Genomic DNA, 19,897 nt, shown 5'->3' with positions numbered 1-19,897 from the left:
CGACTTGTAAGCTCCTCCTTCACTAGCTTATTAGGCCAACTCGTGGTGAGTGTTTGTGAGCTCTCAAATCAAATCCATTCCACACATGATTTGTCCAGATAGTCAACCACGCATTGTGTGGCAAGGGATAGAACTCATATTTGCCCAATTAATCACACAATAACAAAGAGCATTCATTCATTGAACTATCAAGTTTAACAGTGTCATTTCCATACAGCAGCAAACATTACAGAAGATTCACAGCTAACACAAAGTACAAGCCATTTTATTAATCGAATACAGACCAGAATACTGTAAGATTTCTTTCAAGTTTGATCACGAATGTGCTGTGATAATAACTCAAGGCTTGGTTGGTTGCCACGGTTGGTACCTGGTCCAGTCTCTCTGGCCTGGATTCAGGCTGTGCCCTTTGGAATGGTATATAAACTCATCACCCTCACCAGTGAAATTTTCTTTGTGTTCAATGCCATACCTCTTTGGTCTTAGCATCAGAAGCTGCAACCAGTTCACTTATTTGTTAGCTACATGCAACATGTTTCACAGCATAAGTCATCAAATAATATGGAAGCAGGACTTGCCTCATCCCCTGTACGATCAGTTATGTAGTGCAGCCAACCATGCCATTCTGGTGGTACTTGAGAAGCATTGTAGCGACCCTTCTCTGCATATTCAACCCACCTGTGTCTTCCTGTAAAATCCCTCAACTGAATCAGTAAGCTCTGAGCATGCATATACCACAATAACCTTGAAGCAATGGAATACTTTGAAGAAATTCCTAGTGCATCAAAGAGGAAAAAATGGGCCATTTACTAAACCACTCTAATCTAAACACATGTGGATGTGGTGAACTCTGATGTCCCAAGCCATGTAAGCATCCAACAAGTGTTCAATTGCATGGGCAACCCTTTCTTATAACAAATATGGGAACTTTGTTAAAATTGGTTTGGCAAACAAGACAGTCAAACCACTTTCATTGATGGACAGAGAAAATTTGCCCACTTCCCAGGAAAATAGAAGTATCTCTTCACTCTTTTTAAAAAGAGGAATAAGGATTTGACAAGATCCATAAGATCAAATCTACCAAGGATTATTTCACGATTTGATCATGGCCTGTGCTTGGAAATGCGAATGGATGACAATGTCACAAATCCAATGCAATGCAGTAAAGAACCAATATTCTTATTGCTATAGTAAGAAAAGCATCAGAAGGGGGGAAATGAAGAAACACTGACCATATTGAATGTCAAGCTTCTCATAATATTTATTGCCAATTTTATCAACACCTACAAGCCTTGCCCCAATGTTGTGGATTTTAGTTTGCCTAAAGCAATCAAACAAAAATTTGTTAGATATGCTAAAGATAAATACTGATGTTATATATTGGGATGTTATATATTTTAGGTATTCCTTTGAAAGTAAAATATAAATAAACCGCTCGGGTCAAGGCAGCAACAGATGAACCCCTCACTTTGTACTCTTGTCCAACAATTTCATAGAATCGTGTTCTAATAAATCCTAAAAGCTTTTCTTTTACAAAATCAAAATAAACCCGGAAAGTTTTAGTCAAGGTCCCTTCACTTCACTTGCACTTCTACAGAATCCGAACATTACATCCCAATAAATAGCCATTGAGAACGTCGAACCACCCACAAAGACACAAATATGACTAAAATATTCCAACACCCAAGGAAGCAAAAGTAATCCCTCATTCCAATGTAAATTGGGATGGCCTTCCTTAGATGGGAGAAATCCTTTTGGGGCTTCCAAGTTCCAACTAGCCTATCAGTGACACAATTCAATGTTTTATGGTCTCCTTTGAATAACATGCCATATAATTCTCTGTAGAATTTCAATGTAAGGTTAAACTTTAACAAGCATGGGATAGTTTGTTGAATAGGCACAGAACCTGGGATAGTTTCACAAACATGACTTTCTCAAAACCTTTTTAAAAAGAACTAAAATCTAAATATCATGTAAAAATAAACTTATGCTTCTTTGTTAAACATACTAAGTAACAACATTTCAAGAATAAGGGAAATAATATGACTTACAGAAGGTTTCCATCGAAAATGCAGTTTCTGCAAGATTTGGAACAGTATAAACAGTCAACACAGTATAGAGATATAGTCCCAAAGAAAAATATCAATTTAAGAGCCATTCAAACAACTACAAAAAGACATCTTAGGGAAGCCATATATCAGAAAATGCTCCAGAATCCAACCATGCCAGCAATAATTGAAACAAAAGGTATCATCCCTGAGTGCCAAACAGTAAGTTTTATGAAAAAAGTTTTAGCCTTTAAGTTGTTTTCTTTCCTACATTTTCATAATCCTACCGAGCCAACAGATTTACATCAGATAACAGACCAAATAATCAGAACCCGCTTAGCTCTTCGACCGTGCTTTCCAAAAATATTGTTTTGCAGATAATTCTTTCGCCAATAGTAAGCTAAATTCATAATTTTCCCACTATTTTGATTATTTTCCTAAGAATTCTCGGAAACCAAACAAAAATAAAATTAACCTTCTAGGAAACAATTTGTACATTTGGTCTGCGTTTGGTCGCTAAGAGAAATGTAGAAAGAAAAAAAAAAAGTCGAATTCAAAGTCTCATCACTACCATCCCACTTTGATTTGTCTTCCATTTCTCAGGTATCAAAGAGGATAAATCGGATTCAGGCATACTAGTTACGATAAGAAAAACAAAAGAAAAAACGTATGTTCTTGGCATCCAAACACATACAGCCAAGAAGCAAAAATTAGATCTTTGACATCCCAAAAGTATTGCACTAACAAAAGAAAAATCAATTAAAAAGGAGAGAGAGAGAGAGAGAGAGAGAACATACGCGTAGCCATCTTCCTTTAGCTCCTTTAAGAAGGTGCGGAGACCTCTCTCTCTGATCGCCTTCACAACGCCCTTCACCACCGTCGCCATATCGCTCGTTCGTTCTCTCTCTCTCTCTCTCTTGCTCTCTCTTATTTTCAGCAGATATGGGCCACAACAAGCCCATGACATGAGATTTGAAAGCTGGGCCAGGCTTTTAATATCATCTCAGTCTCAGCCCGTATCATGAACAAGTTTGATGGGCTTGGATTTATCTTTGGTTGGGTCGGTATAAACCGCGGTCAGGTATTTGGACTTTTCTTACACGTGGAACTTCCTCATTGGGTAGAGCTACATCATTTTTGTTTTCCTTTCCGTATTGGTCTCTCAGAAAATAAAAGAAACCTAAGCCAGGAAGGAGGGAGTGAGGGAGGAAGGAACAGAGAGCCCGAAATTTCAACAGAGCGAGCTTCTCAGAGGTACTCGGTTGTTTCAAATTTTATGACTTCTCATTTGTTTAGATGAAAATATTATTCAGTTCAGGAAATTCGATTTCAAATTTCTGATTTTGATGTTTGCTTATGGCTCATCTCATGAGGATCTTTCTTTTCTTTTGCTTCCTTAGGATAAATGATTTCATTGTTTTCAGTGACTAAAACTCTTGGTTCTTCGGGAGTCTGTTTGGCTGCTGAGAAATTGAATGAGAAGAGAGAAGCTTTATAATTTTGGGTTTTATTTGAATTCTAGGTCTCGAGTCGATGGCATTATTAACATTCTTAAATCTATATCTTTTTGGAAACCGGATGAGAAGCTTATCAATTGTTGTGGTGTAACAGCACGTTGAGGAAAATGATGAGGCTGCAAACCTATGCGGGGATTAGCTTGGTAGCAACTCTAGCGATTATTTATCATGCATTTAGCAGTAGAGGCCAGTTTTACCCGGCCATGGTTTATTTATCAACCTCCAAGATCAGTTTGGTGCTGCTTCTCAACATGGGTCTGGTCATTATGTGTACTATGTGGCAATTAACTAAAAAGCTCTTCCTTGGATCACTCCGAGAAGCCGAGGTGGAGAGGCTTAATGAGCAGTCATGGAGGGAAGTCATGGAGATCCTCTTTGCTATTACTATTTTCAGGCAGGACTTCTCAGTCTCCTTTCTTGCTATGGTCACAGCTCTGCTGTTGATCAAGGCTTTGCATTGGTTGGCTCAGAAGAGGGTTGAATACATTGAGACTACCCCATCCGTGCCCATGCTGTCTCATGTTCGGATTGTCTCCTTTTTGGGATTCTTGCTTGTTGTAGATAGTCTCTTTTTGTACAGTTCAATTAGCAATTTGATAAAGACACAAAAGGCTTCGGTTTCCCTCTTCTTTTCATTTGAGTAAGTGATCCATCTTAATGCTTCTTATTTCTGATTCTTTTTATTCACGTTTAGAGCACACTAGTCATTATTTGATTTAATTGAAATCATTAGGCATCTTTTTATGTAATAGTTAATATTGCATTTGACTTCAGTATATTGGAAATGGCTGGAGCAACTCTACTTTGTAAGGATATTAGTTTCTTCTTATGCTTACAGTTTTAACTTAGGCTTGGAAGTAGCCAGTAATCTCGTTGCATAAAGTGGTTGGTAGGGTGATGATGGTGGGTTGAACAAAGTATGTATGTCCCAGTAACGATGGGCAATAGGGAGAATTAAGAGTTGTGATAGGATTACAGGGAAAGCCTTGGATATTAACATTTGTGTACTGTTGACTTGTCTCATTCATGATTTATTTCCATTGCAAATCATATGGATAAGTAATTGTGTATTAGTTATTGAAAAAATTTGGATATAGTTATCAATTTATGCATTCTTCAGTGTTTCTCATTTTAAAATGTGTATCCTTTTGTATCTCAGGTACATGATACTAGCGACAACGACGGTGTCAACATTTGTGAAATATGTTTTCTATGTTAGCGACATGCTTATGGAGGGACAATGGGAGAAGAAGCCTGTCTACACATTTTACGTGGAACTTATTCGGGACTTGCTCCACTTATCCATGTATCTGTGCTTCTTTCTTGTGATTTTCATGTGAGTATCCTGTTTATCTTGAGTTTTACACAAGTCGCTTATGTACACAATTTTTTTACTAAATGTAACACACATAAGTCGCTTATGCACCCCTTTGAGGACAAAAGTGATATTGGCCCACTTCGTGATAGCTTAAACCTTTGAGAATGTGTTTGGCTCAATCTGTGTTGAATTCATCTTGTTTGGTTCCCTAGTGGTGGAGAGAGACCCGCATGTGAGACGAAATGTTAGAATATGAGACAATTGTGGGCCCACATTCTACCCGATTTAAGTTTTAAGCTTGTCGGAATTGTGGTAATCAACATATTTTCTTGTTGACTTGCATAAGTTGAAGTTCTATCTTTATTGACATCGAGTTTTGTCCCATCCCAGGTACTATGGTGTGCCATTGCACTTAATACGTGAGCTCTATGAAACATTTAGGAACTTTAAGATTCGCCTTGGTGATTACATTCGTTATCGAAAGCTCACTTCGAACATGAATGATCGATTCCCAGATGCTACGCCTGAAGAGCTTAATGCGTAAGTGTAAAGCCTCTTATTAGCTTCAAGTGTTTTATTTTATGTTAACTTCTAATTCTGCATGTTAGAGTCTTAGTTCTTTATGATGGATATGCAGAAGTGACGCAACTTGCATCATTTGCCGTGAAGAGATGACAACAGCCAAGAAACTATTATGTGGACACCTTTTTCATGTGCCTTGCCTGCGATCATGGTTAGAGCGACAGCATACCTGTCCTACTTGCAGAGCCCTAGTTGAACCTCCTGAAAATGGGGCAGGTACAGCTGGAGGACATAGGGGATCACGGTCCGATGCTCATCAACAGGGTAAACTTCTGAGGTTTGCAGTTTGTGTGTAGCTTTTAGTTGCTGTGTGACACCCATCAGGTCTGATATTTGGTGTTAGGGGATCTTTCAGAACTTTGTAGCTTTTAAACATACATTTCCTTTTTCTTCATACATGAAGGATCATTACTAAAGGAAGAGAAAAATGAAGGCACCAATAAACTGTCAGTCGGATGTAGAGTTTGTGGCTTTAGTAGTTTTAGTACTGGTGGTTTCATGTTTCATGTTTCATGTTTCATGGTCGCTCTTTTGTTTTCAAATGGGACTTTTAGTAAGACATGGTGGTTATTCATTCACTATAAAATTTTGGTGAGGTGATTATGATTTTAATTGGGAACAGGGACAGGCACAACAGCTCAAGGTGGTGGAGTTGCTGGTGGAGTTGCTGGTGATAATCTCAGTCAACATGAAGCCAGACTCCGAGCTGCTGCTGCTGCTGCATCGATATATGAGAAGTCTCATGTATATCCATCTGCAAACAGACTAGTATGGTACGGCACCTTTATCCTAGTGAACTGTTTGCTTTTTTTTTAATTGTTGAGTGCTCGTATTGTCCCTTTGGCATTTTAGTTTGTCCCTAGGTTTTAGGTATATGCATGCCTGTTAGAGTGTGCATGTGTATATACTTCGGATATGTGGCACTGCATAGAATGCTGCAAAGCAGAGCCTTACAGAATATCCTGTTGTATGCAGGTCTCCTGGATATGTGGCACTTCCTCAGGTTCAAAGACAAATGGCCGACTCCGCTAACACTGAATCTAGTGGAGTATCGCACCCACAGCTTGCAACCCCTGGTGGACCTTCAAACTTGTCCTCCCCTCAATTTCCACATTACATGTTTGTCCCATTTGAGGTTCCTGATGTGGCCTATGAGGAGAGGTTGGGCGGTGATCCGAATATAACAGCTTCTCAACTGGAGGCCCAGAAAAAATTTCTCCAACACCAGATCGAGGTACTATTGATTGTTTGTTGCGAAACATAATTTGAAGGAAGATAATCACATATGCTGTGAATCTGTGATCTTGTGGTCGCTGCCCGCCATTTTATTGTGCTTTGCTTCTGAATAACTACTTTTCTTCTACAGATCCTGCAGAATCAGCTTAAAACTTTAGAGAAGCCAAAACCAAAGGAAAGCATGGACACGGGACCATCAGCATCTTTGGATGGCAAAGGAAAGAATGTCGAATCTTCGTCCTCGTCTGTTTCAGATTGTGGACGTCATGTGGAGCTTGAAGAGATTGATTCATAGGCATAACTTAATGTATATTTTAAGACGCAATATGTTATATGTGGATACAAGGGATGAGAAAAATAGGTAGGGATAATAACTGGAGTTTGAGCGATATTGTATAAGTTACTCCTTCATCTTTTTTTACTTTTTCTTTTTTTCTATGTGAACATTAACAATGCTAAAATTTGATTATGAAAAGCGATGCACTGATTCAACTCGGGCGGACCTGTCTAATTTATAATCTAAACAGAGCAGACGGAGGAACATCTTTCTAGTGAGTCAGTGACAAACCAGTGACTGTTGAATGCAACTGTGTTAGGAAATAGTTGTGTTGTGGAACACTGAAAAAAGAAGCGTAAATCAAACTAATATGTTGTGTTCTGGGAAACAGTTAAATTGTGTTGTGTTACTAATTCACACGTATAAGACCAAGATGAAAGAGCCGCGGTGGCCACCTCCAGGTGGGAGTGAGTTCCTTTGACCTTATTGTTGTAAGATGTTGATCTCACAGCCATTGGACCAAAGTGGTGGGGTGGTGTGTGCTTTGGTTGATTACCTAACCCAATAACCCGCCGCAACAATGACGTTGTTGTTGTTTGTCTTTGAGGGATCCCAAATTGAGAAGAATTCATTGGACCAGAGCTTTATCATTATCTTATCACGTGTGATGTGATGGTCGTGAATGGAGACGTGACCTTTTGTTTAATACGTATTTTTTCTGATTTACCACACATTTATTTATTTATTTATTTCTTTCTTTCTTTCTTTCTTTCTTTCTTTTTTTAGGGGGGAAAGGGGGAAGAGGGAACGGGGAACGGGGAAAAGGGATGAGGATGGTAAAAAGATTCACATGCCATGCAGAGGCTAAAACCAAACTGATTGGTTTTGGTTGTTGCTGAAATTTCGTTATCAGGTACTAGTCGTACTAGGATATTTTATCCATTAAGCACCAGAAAATAGAAAAGTAAAAGCAAAGTAAATCGTGCAAGTGATGTAGTAGCAGGGATAAATCTATTGATTGTTATTGGTTTCCTAAAAGTGTTACGTACCGTAATGATGCCTCAACTCAGGCATTAAAATACTGTTAACATTAATTAATTAATTAATTAATATTTAGAGTAAAGCAAATGAAGAGGAACCCCAAAACGTGCCCACTTGTCCAGGATGTTGGAATTTTGCTGGTGAGGTATGAATTAACTGCTACCGTTGATCAGATACAAAGTGGTCTTTCCTCTTTCTTAATTATCTTGGATTAGGTATCCCTATATTTTTATTTGCAAAAGACCATTTATTATTCCTCTGGCTGGCTCTGGGCCGTTGGATGGACACTGGGGTGGGGTTGGGGAATGAATTCAATATATATATTAGACATCTTTACAAAAAATTAGACAAATCGGGAACCGTTTCGACATCCAATTGTGTCCTACAAAATCAATGAATACGGTACTTCAAGATTCAAGTGATTTTTTATAGAGATGATCTTTGAATATGTATATACAAAATAGACGGTTTGGATTAGTGGAATACAATCCGGAGTGGGCCCTACAAGGGGTGTCCCTCAAATAATATTTGAGGGATCCCTCAATGGAAGCTCTCTGTATATTTTTAGAATGGCTGCAGCCTGCAGGCATATATACATATTTGAACTGGTAAATGTGAAAAAAAAACCTTACTCTGGTCTCGCTTATTAATTGATGATGATTATAATCCAAGATTAATTAGTTGTTATAATGATTATAATATCCAAGATTAATTGATGATCAGTGGAAAATTCATTCATCTGTGACTGGAATGAATGAGAATATATAAGAAGGAAGGTTAGGGAGTGAGCCAAGAGGAAACTAGCTTAGCCTTAAATTCAAATCAAAGCGAAATTGTGCAAGTTACAACTTGCAATCACTGAAACGCTTTAGGGTAACTTCACCAGCAAATTTTCGATTACGTCTAATTGTTTTTTTTGTTTTTTGTTTTTGTGTGGTCTGACGTCTAATTGTTTGTTGCCTCGTGTTTATTTCTCTCTCTCTCTCTCTCTCTCTCTCTCTCTCTCTCTCTCTCTATATATATATATATATATATATAGGTGGCATGGCACTATGGAATATGCCTCCTGAACTCATCTGAACTGCATCAGCTAGCTGTAGCTTAGCCAGTCATAGAAAAAATATCAAGTAGTCTCATCACTAGCTAGAAGAGAAAGAATCATGTTGGCCATGAGGATTTTAATTAGCTTGCAACTTTTAGGCTTGACGTTGTTGTGTGTTGGCATCTTCCATTGCCAAGCTTCACCTCGTTACACTTTTGTGGTAATTAGTATAGTATTATATCATCTTAATTACTAATTGATTAATTAACTCCTCTGAGTGTGTGTATCAATTGAATGCATGCATGGTTATGTATATATATATATATATATGATCATGTTGATTTATTCAGAGCTTGAACAAAACTAATGAAGGATATATCTTCTGGTTGGATATCTTTGTAAACATTGTAGGTGGAAGAAACTCCATACAGAAGACTCTGTAGCACAAAGAACATACTGACTGTAAACGGCCAGTTTCCTGGACCAACACTGTATGCTCGCTCCGGAGATACTATCATCGTCGATGTCTATAACAAGGGCAATCGTAACATTACCATCCACTGGTAATATTCTTTTTTTAATTATTTTTATGTCATTGTGACTTGTGATATATAAAGTTATAATTTAAGGATTTCAATATTTCAGGCATGGAGTTAAGCAACTAAGGAATCCATGGTCGGACGGTCCTGATTATATCACGCAGTGCCCAATCCAACCAGGAGGCAGCTTTACCCAAACTATCATGTTTTCCTCTGAAGAAGGCACCCTATGGTGGCATGCTCACAGTGAGTGGGATCGAGCCACCGTCCTCGGCGCTATAGTCATCTACCCCAACAGAGGAGCCACTTACCCTTTCCCCAAGCCTCATGCAGAATTTCCAATCATCTTAGGTACGTAATGCAAAATTAATTCGACAATAATATAATGTTATTGATATATACATGTTCAACAAATTGACTTGAAATTTGTAGGGGAGTGGTGGAAGGAAGATATGGGACAGCTTTATAAAAAAACTATTCAAAATGGAGGGGAACCTAACATGTCCAGTGCTTTCCTCATCAATGGTCAACCTGGCGATCTTTATCCCTGCTCAAAACCAGACACATTCAAGCTGATGGTTGATTATGGGAAGACCTACCTGCTAAGGCTAATCAATTCAGCTTTGCAAGAGATGCTGTTTTTCTCGATTGCCAATCACAAGGTCACGGTTGTGGGCTCAGATGCTAGCTACACCAAGCCATTTTCATCAGATTATGTCACAATATCACCCGGCCAAACCATTGACCTCTTGTTCACTGCTGACCAGAGCCCCAACCACTACTACATTGCTGCTAAAGCCTACGTTGGTGGGGCTGGGATTCCTTATGACAACACAACCACCACCGCCATACTACAATACAATGGAAATTATACCTCAACTTCAACCCCTTCCTTGCCTAATCTTCCTTCCCATAACGACACCAAAGCATCGGTTCATTTTACTGGTAGTCTCAGAAGTCTAGCTGATAAAAACCACCCCGTTGACGTGCCGCGCAACATAACAACTCCATTGTTTTACACACTTTCTATCAACACACTACCATGCCTAAATAATTCATGTGCAGGGCCTAATGGGACACGTCTGGCTTCTAGCGTCAACAACATTAGCTTTGTCGACCCCAGCATTGACATATTGCAGGCTTACTATTACCATGTCAATGGGGTATTTAGAACTCGATTTCCGAATTTCCCGCCCTTGTTGTTTAATTTTACGGCTCAGGACTTGCCATTGTACTTACAGACCCCGAAGCAGGGGACGGAAGTGAAGATACTGAAGTACAACGCGACCGTGGAGATTGTGTTTCAGGGGACAAATTTGGTTGCAGGGGATGACCACCCAATGCATCTCCATGGATTCAGTTTCTATGTTGTAGGATGGGGACTTGGGAATTTTGACAAGGACAAGGACCCTTTGACATATAATCTTGTTGACCCTCCTCTTCTAAACACCATCGCTGTCCCTGTAAATGGCTGGACTACCGTTAGATTCAAGGCAAACAATCCTGGTAAGACTCTCCTCTGGTTTGGTTAACTTCCGAATTAATCAAGTTATAATGAATGATGCTGATCATGTGATGTCAATGATTTTTTTGTTGAGCAAAGGAGTTTGGTTTATGCACTGCCATCTGGATCGGCATATGTCATGGGGCATGGACGTGACGTTCATTGTGGAAAATGGAAAGGGTCTAGGAGCCCAAATTTTACCTCCGCCACCAGGAATGCCTCCATGTTAATCGCTACAAAGCTCTAGCTGTATGTTCATGGCAATAAATTGGGAACGTAGTCCTTGTTTTAATTTGCTATCATTGTACTACTCTTCGGACTGGCCAGGATATATATGTTATAAAAATTTACCTGGTCGGTCTTGTATTATAATTTACATGTTCCAAAATAAGTGAGATTATTATTTGCTGTGGCTAGACCTGCAAATGTCTGGAAAATCAATTATTTGGAAAGATTGGTCCCAATGGGTTAGACTGTATATCAAGTATCAACGAACATACTTTTTTAATTTTTGGTGCGTTGGGGGAAAAACCCCAAGCAACATAACTACATAAAGTCAACACCAACAAGACGGGACGAGACACCCCAATCAAGTCTCAACCAACATACTTTGTCCATGAAAAGAAAGAAAGCTGCCATGCCAACCACATAGACCACTATTTATTGGACAGAGTTTTTGGCAAGCTAATCCATGCTTATATTCACATAGGCCTCTAAAAAAACATAAAAGTTACCCCCCAATAAATATTCATCTGTCCAAATCCATAATTGATATAATCAAATTTATGTATTTGTGTTGTAGTTATTGATAGAGTAAAGTTGTTTTCCAGTTGTAGAAAGTGAACTTCCAGAAGGGCTGCAGCTTCATCTTATATTTGTCGTACACTCTTTCCTCCCTTTTCATTTTCTCATTTCGTGAGCATTTTTCTCAATGGCATTGGACCTTAACTTTTTTTTTTTTTACCCCCAAAAAGTTAAAAGTCGTTTTTGTTCTTTTATAAGAAAAGTTAAAGGTTAAGTTTGCTACCATTTAGCAGTGCTTTTTCTTGATTAAGGCATCAAGCTGGACTCTCTGCCCTTGAGGATACCTGAAAGCTGGACATAAAGACTTCAAGGTAACACACCAGTCTCTGAGAACAGAATACAATGGTTTGCTTGATATGAAATTATTATTACTGCTGTCAACAAAGAATCCGGACTGATCAAGACTGAGGAATTTGATCCTCTATTAAAAGAAGGGCTTTTCAAATATAAGTTGCTTTTCAACAAGAAATAGTGTCAAAGGACTTGACCTGGTGTGCGTTTGAGCTTAATACACAGTCGACAAAGGGATTGACTGAGCCATCAGCTATCTGCCATCTGCTGCTGTAGACGGATCAGTTTCGCAAGTATCAATTTCTTGTTCATGGCTTGCTTTAGTTTTGGATGAGTTTTGAAGATTTTTCTTTTCCTTCTTTAATGAGAGTCTTCTACTTGTAATTTGCAACAATTTGAAAAAGAAGGAAATTTAAGAGGATCACAAAAGTTTCATATCAAGCTTCCTAAATCCCGACAAGACATACATGCACAGAGCACAACTCAGCTTTCTCATATCAGCTTCTATTTGTAAATTGTAATTTTCACCAATGTAGTTGCATCTTAAGCATCTAAATGACAAAGTTTCAGAACTGGTGTGAAATTTCACAACCTGAGGAATAAGATGTTTTTGTGTAAGACAGAAGAAACAGCGTAACATTCGTATAAAGGAAAAGTGACTATCTACTATTCAGTTCTCATAGAATTGACAAACTGGATTTCAATCGCTGCAGCTCAGTTAAAATGTGAGACTCATTGCTTCTTTGTCTTGTAATTGCTGTAGTTGCTTTTAGAATGCAGCCTCTTCTCTTGTTGTTCACTGTTGAAGAAAGAAATATAAGTTACATAGTAATCGGGTCAGAAATTCAAAACCAAATTCTAAAGGTATGGACTCATAACAGGTAACAGGCATGGAAAATCCAAGAGTCTAAAAAAACAGTAAATATATTGCTGGAGAAATCCAAGACTCTTCTGGAAAACTCCTGCTGGAATTAAACCAAAAGTCTTCTAGAAAAATCCAAAAAATATAAAAAGTCTATGATGGACAACTCTATACAATGAACAGCAGCTAATCCAGCCACAAATACATGAGGCTTCATGAGTCTGAGCCTGAGCCTTCATGAGGCTTGCGCAATGAACACGGTGATGCGTAAGATCTAAGGCTTATGATTGGTTTGCTAGGTATTACTAAATCAAATCCTCAAAACTACCTATCTGTATAATATCCTGGCGATGGGGAGCACCCTTTGATATATGTTGCATGACTGGAAAAGAAAACCACTTATTTAAGGATATCTTGCAGGTATTCCTTAAACTGGCATCTTCCTCCATCATCCACCATACTTACCCCAATTTTAGAACTTTTCTTTGTCGTCTGCACACCCTAAATCTTCTTAGTTTCCAACACAACCTCAACTCTTCTTTACGCTGCTGTAGTTGTTTCCTTCCATATTATTTGTCTACTTCTGGTTTCTGTCATGCTACCTCTCAATGTCCTGTATTTCCTGGTCTTCCCACTATTATTCCATATCAGTTTTAATTCTCAACAAATGAATCCATCTCAACAATGAATACCACTCCTGGATATGTATATCTATTAGCAATGGAAACCTCTTCACTGATACACGTTATAAAAAGAGTTTTATGTCATATTTGTGTCCCTCTTTCCAAAAAGAGTTTTATGTCAATGAACTTGAAACTGTATATTCAAAACCATAACTACGTTATATAAGGAAAGTCTTACTTAACATTCACTCAGTTACAATGAAAGTAAAAGCAGAAAATAACTTTATGCAATTAACATTTTAATGAGTACGGCTAGGAGTTTAGGGATCACCTCATTCTCTCCATTCATCTTCTATGTGGAGTTCCATATCGAGTCCTACCAAACTCAAGACATCTTCTTCTAGTGAAATATGTCCCTCGCTTGTTCTGCCTTTGACTGCAAATTGGTGGCATCCTTTTCACATATGTCGAGAAAAACTTCCAAAGAAGACACATGATGATGGATAGTTTTCGATACCAACAATAGGGGAGAGCTCACCAGCGCCTCAAGCCGCAATGTGAGATGGAAGAATCCATCAAGCACCTTACTTATTGCATCTACTATTGTGGTAGTTGAAAAGGGGTTCTTCATAGGACTTTCTGTTATACCTTCTTCAATTTCCTAACAGGCAAGCTTGTAGAGTCGTATCATCCTGGCAGAAACAACCATATCGTTGTTTTCTTGCCCTGAGACAGCTTCGAGCTGGTTAAAAAAGCTGACAAACCTTTCTGTGATTTGTTCATTCTTTGGGATCCCAAAAAATAAATGACAAAGGCTGCGTGAAATCAGGCGCCCCATTCGAAGTGCGTGAATTTTGATACCCTCCATAGCAGACCAATTGCTGCTATCATTAGCATTTGTGTTCAACCAGTTAACCACACTACAATAACGTCCTGATTTCCTTTGACTGAGAGATATTGCATTGCGTAGGGCAACCACTTCTGCCTCAACCGCAGCCAGAGAAACATACTGTTTTCTCTTCTGCACAGCAACGATATCTTCATACTCCACTAGCCTGCCAATAGCCATGAGCCGAACCCATTCGATTTCTATCTCTATACTGGTGAATTTGGGGTTAGATTTTTTCCATACCTGGCTGATGTCAATTTCCATTTGACCACTTGAATTCTTGATAGAATCCCTCAACAAAGTTTTAACTATCAACACCTGTGCATCCAGGTTTTCCACGGCTCCAAGGATTTGTTTCTTTTTCAATCTAAGACTAAAAGACACACCAGATTGCTCTGTTACTATTGCAGCAAGATCCTTGATTTCACTGAAAATTTTAGTGACAAAGCAGTCCCTTCCTAAAAACTTATTCTTAACCTCCAATTCCTCCAATTCTTCCTGCTGTAAAGCTTCTTGATTTAGAGTTTCTTGCTCTTTCATATCCTTGAATTCTTTGTAAATAATCTTGACAACATTGATGAATTTGTTCAGCAACATATTGGAGGTAACATTTTCAGACAACAACCCCTTTACTTGAAAACCCAAATTGACCAACTTCAGTACTGCTCCTTCTTCATTCCGAGTGAGAACAATGAATATATATGATAGCATGCAAGAGAGTCTCTGGCCAATCTTTATAGCATCAAATTCTTGATTAGCCGATACCTGGATATCCTCCCATCCCACTTCCGCCATTGAAAGAGAGAGAGATAGAGATTGAGGTTGTGAACGGCAGGCGTGGTTATGGGGTCTGAGACGGTGCGGTGGATATGGAAGTCGGTGAAATGCGGTGGCTATGGAGGTACTCGAGCAAAAAAAGTCTACGGAGGTGTTTTCTTTTTCTTTTTGGCGCCAGATTTTTAGCGTGGAGAAGAAGATGGACCTAATTTTATAATTTGGGATTTATTTATTTTTTAAAATAAACGACACCGTCTGCCTGTCTCTGAAGTTTTAGGTTTTACAATTCAAAACGGCGCCGTTCGTACAAAGAATTTTTCCCAACTTATATTTTTGGGTGTCTTTTCCTAATAGAAGTCGGAAAGGAGAAGAAAGAATTCCTTTTCAGAAAAGGAAAACCACTAGGTGAGAGCCGCCTATAAATATACAAAGACGAGAAGAAAAAACAGAGACAAAAGCACACACGCAAAAGTCAATTTTCCTGTTTCCTAAGGAATTGCTGTCTTGTTCGGTCGTCGGTGGTTTTTTAAAGAGAACGAGATAAAGATAGAGACGGTGGCTTTGTCATTGAAATTCGTACTCCGATTTTGTTTCAGGTCAGGGTAATCGATCTTACTGGTAGTATGGAGGAGGTAAAATGGGATGCGATAAAGAACGGTAGACGGTTGATGAAGAGTTCGACGGAGAGGAATCCTAAGCAGCCACTTTGTTGGATTGCATCTGCGAGGTTGGAGGAGGACGCTGGGGAAATGGAGGCAGCGAGGCAATTGATTCAGAAAGGATGTGAGGAGTGCCCAAATAGTGTGGATGTGTGGTTGGAGGCGTGTAGGATTGCGAATGCGAGGAGCAGCCCCAATTCCAATGAAGCAGGTAAGGCTGTGATTGCCCGTGGATTGAATTTGATACCCAATTCGGTGAAGTTGTGGATGCAGGCTGCAAATTTGGAGCATGATGACTCGAATAAGAGCAGGGTTTTGAGTAGAGGATTGCAACACATTCCTGATTCCGTTCTGCTGCGGAAGGCGGTGGTTGAGCTCGCCACTGCCGAGAAATCGAATGAGGAGGAGGAGGAGGAGAATGCAAATGCAAAGCAGAGCATGAACTTGTCTTGGGAACCTGAGAGAGCTAGAATGATTCTTGCCGAAGCCCGAAAAAGGGGGGGAGGCACAGAGAGAGTATGGATGAAATCAGCAATTGTTGAGAGAGGATTAGGGAATGTTGAAGAGGAGAGGAAATTGCTTGATGAAGGGTTGAAGAAATTTCCTTCGTTCTTTAAATTGTGGTTGATGCTTGGACAGCTAGAGGAACGGCTTGATCGTTTGGAAAAAGCCAAGGAGGCTTATGACTCGGGGCTGAAGCACTGCCCCAATTCTATACCGCTCTGGCTTTCTCTTGTTAACCTTGAAGAGAATTTGAATGGGGTGACTAGTGCTCGTGCAGTCCTCACACAAGCCAGGAACAAAAATCCTCACAACCCTCAACTGTGGCTTGCTGCAACTCGAACTGAATTGAGGCATGGTAATAACAAGGAAGCTGATATTTTGATGGTGAGGGCTTTGCATGAGTGTCCCAATAGTGGTATCTTGTGGGCAGCATATATCGAGAGTATGGTACCCCTCCCCCCTTCTCAATGGATAGCCAAGATTATGGATGCCTTTAGGAAATGTGATTACGATCCCCACGTCATTGCTGCTGTGGCCAATTTATTCTGGCATCACAGTGAGGTTAAGAGAGCTAGGACTTGGCTCGACAGGGCCGTCACAATTGCCCCAGATATTGGGGATTTCTGGGCTTTGTACTTCAAATTTGAACTTCAGCATGGGACTGATGAGAACCAGAAGGATGTTTTGCGAAGATGCATTGCTTCACAACCAAAGCATGGTGAAAAATGGCAACCTATTTCCAAGGCCCTGCACAACTCTCACCAACCAACTGAAGCTATCTTGCATCAAGTGGTGGCTGTACTCGGCAAGGAAGAGAGCTCGCAGCAGGCAAGGCAGGCGCCCCAAACTGATAGACTCTAGTCGTCCGTTCTCCTGGCTTCTCCTGTTTCCAGGTTATATTTCTTCTAAAATGTTCTCCAAAGTTGGACCTTTACCAGCAGTTTCACTTGTGGGCATCCTATTTATATGTTACTCTATTTACTTATGAGCTTTTCTCAATTTCATTTTTTATTGCCAATTGCCTTTGGATGGTTCGGTGATGAGGCTTGGCTTGACTTAATAATTACTTCTTGTTCCTATATCTATATCTATATATATGTCATTTTATACATATTCAGTTTTGATATATCAAAAATGCCCTCAGAACCTATTACAATAGATCAAAACTTCAATAGATGTGAGTAAAAAGTAAGAGCATCTTACAAACTGACGGGAGTAAAAAAAAAAAAAACTGGCTGCGAGCTTCCTTTCCAAACAACTGGCAGTGCAAGAAGACGTTCCTCTGCTTAACTTCAGAATTAATGAAGTTATAATGAATGATGCTGATCATGTGATGTCAATTACTTTTTGGTTGATCATGGGGGTTTGGTTTATACACTGCCATCTGGATCGGCAGTGTATGTTCACGGGTAATTGCTACAAAGCTCTGGCTGTATGTTCACGGCAATACGTTGGGGCGTGCAGTCCTTCCTTGCGTACCATTATACTACACTTTGGAATGCGCAGGATATATAGATACATATGCCATAAAAATTTACCTGGTCTTGTGTTATAATTTATATATTCCAAAAGAAGTGAGAATAGTATTTGCTTGCTAGACCTGCAAATGTCTGAAAAATAAATTATTTAGAAAGATTGGTTCCAATGGGTTTGAACTATCAAAATTATGTATTTGTGTTGTAGATATTGATATTTAGTTAAGTTGTTTTCCAGTTTCCCATATAAAATAGAAGCAGGACGAGAAGAAAAAATACAAACATAAACGCACGCTCACAGTCTCATACACAAACACAATTTTACTAGCTCAATATCCACCTGTCATTTCTCATACTAGAAACCTTTTTGCATATACATATATATATATATATATATATTTCTTCACTATATTTGTCACTCTTTCCTAAAGATAACTATTTTATGTCGATGAAATCAATATTGTATGTTTAAACGGATAACTACCTCATAAAAGGACAGCCTTAACCTTCACTCAATTACATTTTCAAGTAAACATAGAAAATAACTTCATGCAATTAGCATTTTAACGGGTACAACTAGGAGTCTAGGACTATCACCTCATCATCATTAGTCAATGCAACTGATATGTGGAGATACGTTCATGAGTTGTATCTTAGATGCCATCATTCCCGCTCGACAACATACCATTTCCTTCCTTGCTTGCATGTTTAACCAATCTACCAGATTGTATTCCATGCTTCACTGCAACGACCTCCGCCCAATTGCACCAAGAATACGTATTGTCTTTTCTTTCTCGCTGAAACAATATCATGATTGTCCACCACGTTGCCATCCTTGCAAATAGACATCAATCGACCCCACTCCCAAATTTCGATTTCTCCCACACCTTCATGATGTCCATTTGAACACTTAGATTAACATTTGAGTGCTTTGCATTCAGATGGATATCATAAAAGTTGTGGAAGAAATCGAAATATGGAAATGGGTTTATTGGATGTACAACTATTGATGTGGAAAACGAATGGCGTCAATCTGACATGATAAGCGCGTAGGAATAGAGACAATTCTGTTGTAGGAATAGAATGATGGAAACATGATGAGCTCGTCTTGTCGTGTGCTGTTCATGTCTCCTACCATCAACATAGGAAAGATGAGCCTGGACCTGGTTCATTTGCTGCGGCTACTCATGATAAGCCAGAAACTAATGTTTCCCATACTCTCTGTCTCTCCCTCAGACACAAGAGACTTATTAATGGCTTTGGGCGTGGAAGAATTGCAACAGCCACTACCACCAGAAGACCACCTATGTTGCATACCTTGTCACATCCCTTGTGTATGACTGTGAACTTGTTTGCAGAGTCGGAGATTGTGTGCCGGGTGCGAGTCAAGTTCACAGTCGCAGCGATTGTGTTTTGTGTGGTGCGAGTACTCCAAGTCCACTGCAGCACATGATGAGCAGTAGAACTAGAGTACAACAACATTAATATTGCTCCCATTTTAATGGTGTTGCAGCTTTAAGCAACTGAATTATTTACGCGTACCTGGGATGGAGAAAGTTGTCCCACCTCAATAATATTACTTTTTCCCGAGAATGATTTTAGTGGGATATAGAAACTGCTGCAGTTTATTGTATTACTCGTCCATGGAACATGATCCTCCTTTCCCAATCTCAAATTGGTAGGGAGCTGTGAGATTCTCACATTCTTTTTGGCGACCAGGCTTGGAGTTGTTGGCTTCTGATAATGCTGCCAACAAAAACAATGAAGCTAAGGTAAACCAAGAGAGTTTCAGCATATTCTCTCTCTCTCTCTCAAGTTTCAAGTCTCAAGTGTCGGATCCTAAGTGAAATTTTGGTTTTATACAAGTTTACAGGGCTCAATGATGTATTGAAGAAAAGGACTTGCATGC

General features: G+C 39.3%; 4 protein-coding genes across 4 annotated transcripts; 3 read left to right on the top strand and 1 right to left on the bottom strand.

Moving 5' to 3' along the window:
* Positions 1-148: 148 nt before the first annotated feature.
* On the bottom strand, positions 149-3,014 carry LOC117619974 (probable NADH dehydrogenase [ubiquinone] 1 alpha subcomplex subunit 12). Its single transcript, XM_034350051.1, has 5 exons — positions 2,846-3,014; positions 2,052-2,078; positions 1,233-1,321; positions 579-688; positions 149-495 (listed from the first exon to the last, which is right to left on the bottom strand). Exons 1-5 carry the CDS (start codon positions 2,932-2,934, stop codon positions 340-342), a joined length of 471 nt encoding a protein of 156 aa, XP_034205942.1. The 5' UTR covers positions 2,935-3,014; the 3' UTR covers positions 149-339.
* Positions 3,015-3,186: 172 nt separating this feature from the next.
* Positions 3,187-7,195, top strand: LOC117619441 (ERAD-associated E3 ubiquitin-protein ligase HRD1B-like). The gene is made up of 8 exons (XM_034349399.1): positions 3,187-3,302; positions 3,660-4,205; positions 4,725-4,901; positions 5,274-5,423; positions 5,521-5,729; positions 6,088-6,238; positions 6,441-6,699; positions 6,832-7,195. The coding sequence occupies exons 2-8, from the start codon at positions 3,673-3,675 to the stop codon at positions 6,994-6,996; spliced, it is 1,644 nt and encodes a 547-aa protein (XP_034205290.1). The 5' UTR covers positions 3,187-3,302; positions 3,660-3,672; the 3' UTR covers positions 6,997-7,195.
* Positions 7,196-9,096: 1,901 nt separating this feature from the next.
* LOC117618676 (laccase-15-like) lies at positions 9,097-11,520 on the top strand. The gene is made up of 5 exons (XM_034348353.1): positions 9,097-9,281; positions 9,473-9,624; positions 9,707-9,951; positions 10,033-11,106; positions 11,204-11,520. The coding sequence occupies exons 1-5, from the start codon at positions 9,180-9,182 to the stop codon at positions 11,332-11,334; spliced, it is 1,704 nt and encodes a 567-aa protein (XP_034204244.1). The 5' UTR covers positions 9,097-9,179; the 3' UTR covers positions 11,335-11,520.
* Positions 11,521-15,727: 4,207 nt separating this feature from the next.
* Positions 15,728-17,626, top strand: LOC117618677 (protein STABILIZED1-like). The gene has a single exon (XM_034348354.1). It carries the CDS (start codon positions 15,974-15,976, stop codon positions 17,372-17,374), a length of 1,401 nt encoding a protein of 466 aa, XP_034204245.1. The 5' UTR covers positions 15,728-15,973; the 3' UTR covers positions 17,375-17,626.
* The last annotated feature ends 2,271 nt before the right edge of the window (positions 17,627-19,897 follow it).

This window comes from Prunus dulcis, chromosome 2 (genome assembly GCF_902201215.1).
Source record: "Prunus dulcis chromosome 2, ALMONDv2, whole genome shotgun sequence".
NCBI lineage: Eukaryota > Viridiplantae > Streptophyta > Magnoliopsida > Rosales > Rosaceae > Prunus > Prunus dulcis.
The sequence above is the reverse complement of the archived record's forward strand: the minus strand, read 5'-3'. Positions and strand labels throughout refer to the sequence as shown.

What these genes read in the sequence shown, in the direction of transcription:
- LOC117619974 (XM_034350051.1), bottom strand. Translation starts at nt 2,934, where the DNA reads ATGGCGACGGTGGTGAAGGGCGTTGTGAAGGCGATCAGAGAGAGAGGT. An exon ending in ATTTTCGATGGAAACCTTCT is followed by an intron (nt 1,322 to 2,051) that starts GTAAGTCATATT and finishes TGATTGCTTTAG; the next exon opens with GCAAACTAAAATCCACAACA. An exon ending in CTGATCGTACAGGGGATGAG is followed by an intron (nt 496 to 578) that starts GCAAGTCCTGCT and finishes AACTGGTTGCAG; the next exon opens with CTTCTGATGCTAAGACCAAA.
- LOC117619441 (XM_034349399.1), top strand. Translation starts at nt 3,673, where the DNA reads ATGATGAGGCTGCAAACCTATGCGGGGATTAGCTTGGTAGCAACTCTA. An exon ending in ACGCCTGAAGAGCTTAATGC is followed by an intron (nt 5,424 to 5,520) that starts GTAAGTGTAAAG and finishes ATGGATATGCAG; the next exon opens with AAGTGACGCAACTTGCATCA. An exon ending in TTCTCCAACACCAGATCGAG is followed by an intron (nt 6,700 to 6,831) that starts GTACTATTGATT and finishes TTTCTTCTACAG; the next exon opens with ATCCTGCAGAATCAGCTTAA.
- LOC117618676 (XM_034348353.1), top strand. Translation starts at nt 9,180, where the DNA reads ATGTTGGCCATGAGGATTTTAATTAGCTTGCAACTTTTAGGCTTGACG. An exon ending in AGAATTTCCAATCATCTTAG is followed by an intron (nt 9,952 to 10,032) that starts GTACGTAATGCA and finishes TGAAATTTGTAG; the next exon opens with GGGAGTGGTGGAAGGAAGAT. An exon ending in ATTCAAGGCAAACAATCCTG is followed by an intron (nt 11,107 to 11,203) that starts GTAAGACTCTCC and finishes TGTTGAGCAAAG; the next exon opens with GAGTTTGGTTTATGCACTGC.
- LOC117618677 (XM_034348354.1), top strand. Translation starts at nt 15,974, where the DNA reads ATGGAGGAGGTAAAATGGGATGCGATAAAGAACGGTAGACGGTTGATG.